The sequence below is a fragment of the Fulmarus glacialis genome, unplaced genomic scaffold, assembly GCF_000690835.1.
Source record: "Fulmarus glacialis isolate BGI_N327 unplaced genomic scaffold, ASM69083v1 scaffold11419, whole genome shotgun sequence".
Lineage (NCBI taxonomy): Eukaryota > Metazoa > Chordata > Aves > Procellariiformes > Procellariidae > Fulmarus > Fulmarus glacialis.
This window is the reverse complement of record NW_009231444.1, coordinates 28,528-37,740: the sequence shown is the minus strand read 5'-3', so window position 1 is coordinate 37,740 and position 9,213 is coordinate 28,528. Positions and strand designations below refer to the sequence as shown.

At 39.6% G+C, this 9,213-nt stretch overlaps 1 protein-coding gene across 1 annotated transcript in view; it reads left to right on the top strand.

The window, feature by feature from the left end:
* Positions 1–1,288: 1,288 nt before the first annotated feature.
* The window catches only part of AMPH (amphiphysin), a gene marked incomplete at both ends in the record, with an annotated part of 34,139 nt that continues 26,214 nt past the window's right edge, over positions 1,289–9,213 (top strand). The window contains one exon of the mRNA XM_009584579.1: positions 1,289–1,369. Within this exon, the coding sequence (XP_009582874.1) occupies positions 1,289–1,369 (81 nt within the window). The remainder of the gene's footprint in view (positions 1,370–9,213) is intronic.

Sequence of the window (9,213 nt, the reverse complement as noted above, 5' to 3'; positions counted from 1 at the left end):
GGGGAACGAAAAGCTAAAACACAGCTATGGGCAGCAAAAGGCTGATCTTTGTCTTTTTTTCCTCTCTGATGTCATTCTTTCTGTCTTTCTGCTATAAATATGTCAAAACTTCCTTGAAGTTCCACATGCCAGGTCCACAGGTAGCATTGCATCACCTTCATGATGATCTTGACCCCCGGTTTCCACTGTGGCAATGCTCGCCCCACCTTTGTGCAGTCTGGTTTTATGGTGTGAGGCTGGCTGCGGTTGAGAGAGGCAGACGGTCGGAGAGAGAATATGCCAGGACGGTTTTGAGAAGAATAGGAGGGGGTGTTTATATGTTTATTCATAGTATCAGCTAATTGCTACTGATTCAATTTTGTGGGGTTTTTTCATTTGTTTTTGTTTTTTCCTGTGAAAATGGAAAGTTTGGACACTTTGTCATGGGAGAGCAATCCTAACATCGCTGTGTGAGATGGTTCATCCCACATACAGTACTCTATAAAGATTTGGGGGTTGCTTGACAAGAAGGGTGAAGCCTATTTGCAGCTAGTATAAGTCTTCAATATTAAAATGAATGGATAGTTCCGTGATTTAATAATAGAAGGCATTTATTGTAGTTAAACACAGTGTAAAGTGTAGCTGTGTCAAATAACTTTTGAGATTGCTATCACATGAATAGTCCTTATTGCTGACATATTGCAGTATATTTATTATCTAGTGGATGACAATCCACTGCTGAATTAATGAGGGGAGCAAATATGAACACCAATAGAAGTTTTAAATAAGCATCAGCTGTAACAATTTTTCATGCAGCCTTAGAGTTCTTTATTCTCACTGTGTAACTTGATGTTGAAAATCATGCAGATAAGGATAATGTTAATACCATTCGATGTAATGAGCCATAAACAGAAGAAAAACCTAATGAAATCTGATTTTTTTTTCTTTCTCTGTCTGAATGGGAGGACAACTTGCAGTGCCAGCAAATTTCTCATTTTTCCTTGCTTTGAAATCCTGGGATTCTTTGCAAAAAGAAAAGTTGCTTGGTTAAAAAAAACACATACCCCCCAAGGACTCCATACTTTGAAGTGTATTTCCACACACACATACACACACCATACTCCTGCTTTTATCCTTTTTTATTTTGACAAAATGGTTTCCTGTGTGAACTTCAGAAACAGTAGTGCACGCAACACCCACAAAAATAAAATGCTATTTAAACCCAACTGCAAGAACTGAAGTATTGAAAGTAGCAGCGGTTTTGTTTGTGACATAAATATTAAGTTATTCCTTTTTATTTTCAACATAGGTACTTCAAAAACTAGGAAAAGCAGATGAAACAAAAGATGAACAGTTTGAAGAATACGTTCAAAATTTCAAACGGCAAGAGGTCAGTTACTTTTTCTGTTTCTTTAATTGTCTCTTAAGAAGAATGCAGTGCATTTGAACTTGCCAGTCTTGAAGAAGATGTTACAGGGTAACAGGTAAAAAGATTTTTTTTTTGGGGGGGGGTAAGATTTTGTTCTGCTATGTTCAAACAGAAAGAACAGTTGAATTTGTGCATGTAGAGGGCTAAGAAATCATAATAAAAGGACATATTGTAATCATATATAACACCATCATTCTCGATCTGCTTGGGATCAGCGGAGAGGCGGCACATTTTCAACAGTGCAATTGAGAGCAGAATCCAACCCCGACTAAACACAGCTTTGTAGTTGCCTTCTTACAAAGAAGAGATGTATTTCCTTGGTTTCGTTTTGTGGATTGTTTTCATCAGTGGTATGTAATAATACCGGTTTTATACAAAGTGAATAGATGAATAGTTTCAGGCTGCTGTGTGTTGTTACGCTGCCTGTCGGTGCAGGGATGACAGGGCTGTGGCGGCAATGCTGATGAAGCACTATGGGGGAGCAGCGCTCAATTGCTCTTAGTGTTGTAAACACAAGACGTGAAAACGAAGGTGCTCTGAAGAGTTTATAATCTACTCCCAATGCAATCCTAAATTCTAACCTCAATTACTCCTTGCTTTGTTGGACAGACTTTTTGGCTCCGAGGTGATTAATTGCGATTGATTGTATAGTAGCTTTCTAGTACAAATTAATGCCTACCATGAGCTGCATTGATGCCACCAAGAAAATAGTCTTCTTATGTAAGTATGAACTGAGGTATCTGTCATCTTTGTGAGCTATCATTTAGAGCTCATATAGAAAGGCACTGGAGGGTGAGAGAACTACTCCCACACATTTTACACGATGTAAAAATTGGCTCATGTCAGTGTTTGCAATTTCTGCCCTGAATCACTTTTATCTGCCACATGCACTTCTGTCCTTTCCATGTAAACACAAACCCTGTATCCTGACTGCTGGAATGATTACTAACTCTTTGGCATCTTACGGTCGCTTAGCGTTTATTTTCCTCTTTCAGTGTAGAAAGGACAGAGGTTTCAGGAGCCACCGGCCTGTTGTGTAGATCTTTGCTGTTCTCCAAAGATGACAATGATGGGAAGTAAAAGAACCTGTTCTTCTGAGGAGGGTGGTTCCTCCCTCAAATTCTTGAGGTCAGGAAGATGGTGAGATTTAATAGGCCTGAAGAAGCACTCAGAAGCTTTGAAACTCTGCAGAGATGTTGTATTTTCCCTTTTCTTCCCCTTCCTCTTTTCCAAGTATACTGGGATATCAATGGAGCATTTCTTTCTTCTTGATTGACCTTATGTTGCTGCTTATCCTTGCTGTAGATATCCCAGCTGTTTGCACAGCTAGTAACTGTGTTACTAGAAATAAGGTGCATCTGTAAGGTTCTTACTGGGTGCAGAAGGAGCAGCTGGAGCATCCCCATGAAGAAACAGTTTTGTGGGATATTTTTTAGCTGAAAATTCTGAGTGAAATTAAAAAAGAGAGATGAAAGAGAAAAAAAAATTATTTTTAAGCAAAATTATGTCTCAAGTGTTTGGTTTTTTCTGTCATTTTCCAAGAATTTTCTGCAATGGTGATTTTCAGCTGAAAGTCTTGCTAAGGGCTAGGGAAGATCTTAGCATTTCTTCCTTTTTATTTCCTCCTCCTTTGATGTACAAAGAGGCAGTAATAAGCAGTCAAGGATTCTGCAGGAACTGCATAATGCTAAATCCGGATGCGAATGTGACTTGGGGCCGGGGGAGGAATTGGGTAGGGAGGAGTGAGTGCAGAGGGAACTACTACAACTCTTTTGAGGGGCACATGCAGATTAGGCTGGGTCCGCTGGCACACCAAATGAGAGAGACTGTATATTTATTAAACTAATTACATGTGCTTACTGTGCTCTGCTGGGCTCGCTCTCAGAGAGTCCTCTTGTGCTCAGTTCTTTAAGTACAAGGGGAAAAAATGCTGCAAAAGCACTGTTTCTGCTATGTTCACCAATAAGAAGTATATAAATTGCTTAAATTTTCTTAGTTTTGTCTGTGCTTTGATCTACAACTTACTAGCAACGCAAAGATACAAATCATTATAATGTTCATCTGAATTATCACTCTTACTGATTAATACCTTGCAGAACTGCTATCTTCTGTAGGCAGCCGTCTCTTTTTGGTTTACATTCAATCCTGCTTTCAAGATTATCTCTGCAACTCTAGAGACTTTAGAAGAAGAGAAATTAAATTCTAGGTCTTAAAGAACAAAAAGGCAGTTTGGGTGATTGGTCTTTGTGCTGAGGTCCACCGACCTGTTGGTGTGGGCCATTCAGGTGGCTTGCAAGCAGCACTGTCCCTGTTAGAGGCTGTCCCATCTTTTCCTGCAGGATTATTTGTCTCTATGGTGGTTGCTGACCTAACTGGTCCTTTCTATGGCAGAAGCAGTTTGAGAGAAGGTCCAAACTTTACTTTGTTTCTTGCAGTCTCATTTAGCAGTGATTTGGCTGTTTCCTGGCCATCTCATCTACTTACATTTGGTTTTGAGGAAGGCTGTCACTTTAGTTCTGTGTCTCTTTGTAAGTTAGTAGCAGCTGGTGCCAGTGTGGGCTCTGGGAATCCTGGTAAGCTGAAAGCTGTGAAAATGATCTGGTTTTCTTGTTTCCCTACCTTATTGAGCCTGCAACGCTTGAAAGGTAACTGGTCTTATGGATAGAATGATCTTTTTAATTAATACTCTCCAAAGATAATAAATGAAGACTCACAGTTCAGCTCAGGGAAAGGAAAGAGCATAGTGCTCATTCCCCAGGAAACAGATAATTGAAAAACTGAAATCTTAACATGCTATTCCTTGCCTGAATAGCGGATTGGATGGTGGGTATGTACCAAACTCAGCAGAAGGCTCTGTGTGAGGATATGTCCTGCAGACCTATCTGTAGGAAAAGCTCATTTAGGTTCCCCTGTGATCTGTTCCCATCTCTTTCTGAATACAGCTGGATAAGAGCCCCCTCTGGATTTGACAACCCAGAGTTGAATTACCCAGATGAATCACCATGGAGAAACTGAGTCATCTGGAGAGAACAGAGCACAGTGGCTTTGCAGAGCCTCAGGACTTTCCCTATCTGAAGCAGTGAGCTGCTGCAGCTGAAACCAACAGGAAAAACATTTTGATTTTTAACAGTGAATACAGCTGTTATTCACCTTCCACTTAAGTTGTAAACTGGAAACTCTAAATAAAAACTTGTGGAACAAACAAAACATATATAAACTCATGTATGACACAGATATTCAGTGTATTGCAAGAAATTTCTTGAGGCTTAGATGTTTCTCTCTGCACAGCTGTGGATGTGCTCAGCCTTTTAATGGCTGAGGCTTAGATGTTTCTCTCTGCACAGCTAACTGTGGATGTGCTCAGCCTTTTAATGGACCCTGAAGTTCAGAGAGGGGGAAAAAAGAGACAATTCCTGCATATTTCTCTCCACTGTGAAAATATCATCAAGTCCATTGGGGTTTCACCTGAAATTTCATCTCTGTTCTGTTGTTCAAGCAACTGTATCTTACACTTTCTTTTTTTTGACAGGAGGTAAAGTAGCAATTCCCTCATCCCCAAGTATATTTTAATGACTCACAGTGCTTGCTTCGTTTTTTTAAGAGCTCAATATTCTATTTCATGTTTATGCATATTTACATCTCATTATTTGTCCATAGGCAGATATGAGACTTCTTTTATTTTACAGACTACAATTAAAATATATTTTAATATTTAAAACCATTATGATTGTATATGTACACACAGATATACCAGTTGCTACTGCAAAAGCAGCTGCCCACGACAGAATAAAGTAAAATGTCAAGTACTGTTGTTGCACTGTTGGGCAGTCCCAAAGCACACTTCAGATACTGGATGACCACTAAACCAAATAGAAGCAATATAATGTGCAAAGTATTTTGGGGGCTGTGGGAGAGGGTTCTCTGCTGGTTACCATTTAATCCTGAAATGTATGTTTAATAATTATCTTATGTCTGAGAATTAGAAGAGACATAGTGTGCCGTTAAATCTCATCTCAACCTCACTAATTTCCAATCAGTCAGGATATCCAGGAAGGTGAGGTCCTCTGTTTTGTGCTACAAAATTATCTCTGCAGGAACAGCCCTTATCCATTCCAACTAATTCCTCACTTCAAAGGAGAGAGCGCTGATCTGATGCTTTGCTTTTTTGATTCTCCCTATTGATCGCTCCAAATGTAAAGTCTAAACTGTTGTCACACTGGGCTGGTTTTGATTGCCCCTTGGATTTAAGCTATTACGCATCTGCAGCTTTAGTAACAGTGCTAATTCTTTTCTCCTGGGCAGTGCAGTTGAATGATCAAGTTATTTCTGACTATTTTTAAAGCAGACTGGTATATGTTTCTTCAGGAGCCCTTTGGGGTAACCGGCCCTGGGAATAGTTGACATAGCCCAGCTCTGGGATTAACACATGGACTGAACATGATCCAGTTCACAACAAACAGTTCTGGACAGTTTTCTATCAGACCTGTTAATACATAGCTTATATATGTTATTTAAAAATATAGTTATGGATATGCAGCTATAGGCAGAAACAGAGGCCAACTACATATTCAGAAAGTCTAGCTTGACATTTAATATGTATAGATTGCTTTTAGGCATAAACTTGTAGACTCTGCACTTGCTGTCTTTGCACACCCCAAATTTTCATTAAAACCATTAGTCTGGGCCCTACTTTGAGGACCTGAGTATGCTTGTAAGAAGATATAATAGGTAACGAAGGTAGGATCCTAGCTTGGGGAGGGAGGCAAGAAGGTTGGGATTTCATTTAAGGAGGGCTTTCTGTTTTTTCTGTTCAGTCCTCATCTGAAACAGAGACCATTGGTTCAGTGAAAGGGTTAGTTAAGCATCACTGCAGGCACAGAGCTTTCTCACCTGACTACTGGGAGTCACTACTAATGTGGGGCAGAGCTCTCTGGTCTTACCTTTAGAGTTCATACTTTTTGGATTAGTCCAAATTGTCTGAGGAGCCTGTTTGATTTGATGCAGTTTACTTCAACTCACCATGTTACTTAATAACCACAATGATAACATTCTTGATCTTGAGCCTTCTTGGTGGCTGGACCACAAATTTGGTGCTGTCCTGGTAGGTACTGGGATGCCAAAAACCTGTGTTTCCAGAGAAGGTTGCAAACTCAACTTTTTTCAAAGGATGCACTAGACAAATAATTCAAAACCTAAGTCTCTTACAGCTTGTAGAAAGAGAAAAGAAGAAATGTATTTCTTTAAGAAAAAGATTCCAAAATTTGGGAGACAGTTCTAGGGACTACAAGGAGACTGAGAAATGGTAAAATAGGGTACTCTAGTACGCAGATATATTTCATACTGAATTACGCATTTGTCCCAATAGCCTCTTATTTTGTTAAGCTTCACTTAATGCAATAGTCCTTTGCATTCATACTTCTGAGTTCCCTAAAATACCTATCAGTAAATACTGCTTAAAGCGTTTGCAAACAGAGAGACAGTGCTGCTTTACATTGCAACTAATAACTGCACATTACAATAAAGGATGTCTTCCAGGTGATACAAAACCCACTTTCTTTTGAGTTATTTCCCTGATGTCTTAGTGACGGAATGACAAAATTTCAGTATTAGACTTAGAGCTGCATTAATAATTATCTGGTTTGTATTTGTATGGGGGTTATTAATTAACCTATGCTCAGGGTTCAGCATTGACAGTGCTCTTGACTCTCGCTAAAGTTGAGTGATTTATTTGGTTTTTGTATCAAGCACATGCTGTGCTGACCTTTTCTGCAAAGACGTATTGTGTTTACATCCTGTATGTGACATGATAGAAAAATCAAACTCTTCCTGGAAAGCTGTGAATAAATGATGCCTGGCAAATAGGTCATCCGATTCCAGCTTTCATGGAGGCAAGGTGGCCTTTAATTTCTGAGTGGAAGCAACGATTTTTCTGATGCATTAGGAAGCAAAAGCTGGTAAGACACAAACCATGTTTTTTATCATTTTAGTCATTAAGTTTTTGTAGGTCTCATCAGTCTTCCAGCCAACTGTGCTGTGGCTCTCTTTGTCTTAATTCCAGTGCTAAGACATGCTTAAATACTATTCTTTAAAAAGAAACCCAGAACTAACCATACACAAGAATTAGTGGTACTGAAAAGGCTTAATGCTGCTATAAAGGCGTGTAAGACCTGTGGCTGTAGATGACAAGATCCTGAAACACTGAGCCTCCTTATCTCACGGGGTGCACGTGTCTTTACTGGCTCCATAACACTGACCGTGTAGTAAGACCAGAGAGTAGAAAAAGGGAGCTGACAGCGGCAGTGACTGTATGCTACAGTGTTCAGAGTAACTAGTTGCTGTTAGGGACATCGCTGTGGAGAGCTGTGTCAATTTTCCTAGTGAGGGATGTTGGTTTGGGTTGTCAGCAAGCCTCCCTTGCTCTTATGTTCAGTTTAACAGGATTGCCTGACAGATTTCTGGAAATTTGTATGTTGAGTTTGACCAGGTGAGCTAAGAGTAGTGATTTCTGGTGCTGGAGTCTGCTGAGAACGCGTCTGCTGTTTTCAAACAACCTGATTGTGAGAAGATTGCTATGAAGTATGCTATTGAGATTTCTCTCTGGAGTTTTCTTGCATATTATGAAACTCTGACTCATTTTGCTGCCTCATGTAGAACAAATAAAAGAAATTGTGAAATGATAAAGGAAGCATCAGTGCTCTCTAGGGAAATCTCATTTCAGAGGAGCACATCTGCAAAATGACACCTATTTTTCATTCTTCTTCAAGAAGCTGCATCTCAATTAACAGAATTGATGGCCTTAATGAAGATACTTGGAACAGCGGTTTCAGAGCCACCAGATGCTTTCATCTGATAGATCAGAAAGGAGAAAAAGTGTATCAGTAAGCCTTGAGAAGGGTGAATATTAAATATGTGGCAATCTTAAAAACAGTGCTTTTTAAAACCACTATGGTTTGCCATGGTTTGCAAGGTGTGCGGAGCCAGCAATGCAGCATTTTCATCCGTGAATATTGATTAGTCTGTTAGGTGAAAAAAGTGTATCTATCTTCACTAATAGTGAGTTTACTATAGCAAAATGTGTAGACCAGAGACACATTTTGCATAATTCACAGGGCTGAGGACTTCTGATGCAAATTTTTATTTCTGGTATTTTATAGAAAGGTCTAATTCTGTTGCCACTGAAACTGAGAGATTTGCTCTCAAATTCAATGGGACCTGGCCCTTGCCCATGGATGCTTTAATGTCATGTGTCATACAATGTTTGCTAATGAGGAAAAATTCATATGGCTCTGTACTGCTTAGATATTTCCGTCATTTGTGGCCTCCTGACCTATACTGAGGGAGATTCATGCTAAAATTATTCTTTTGAATGAATTGTCGGAATTCGTAATAGCACACATGGCAAAATATTTGCATCATGCTTTACTGCTTTGACTTTTTCTTCCACATTTTCCTGAGCAGTGGTTGCTGATGACTCACGACGCTAACCAGCCACAATAGATCTCATAGTGGTTTAGGCTACCAGTCATAAAACTACATAGCAGTACAGTTATAAATATGGTGTTTGAGCAATGCGTGTCCCTGACATGCCATTTGTGGTGTGCTAGTTAGTGACAAAATGGCACGTGTATGAGTAAATATAGGCCTTTTACTGGACATGAGGATAGCTGACAGGGTTCTGAGCCATCCAGCTGCAGTTTGTTGCTTCTGAAACATCAGAAATTCTTCAATAACTAAAAATTGTTATTGTATGGGCACCTGTTCAGCTGGACCATGACGAAGAATTGAGTTGCTGTGAGTATCTACTT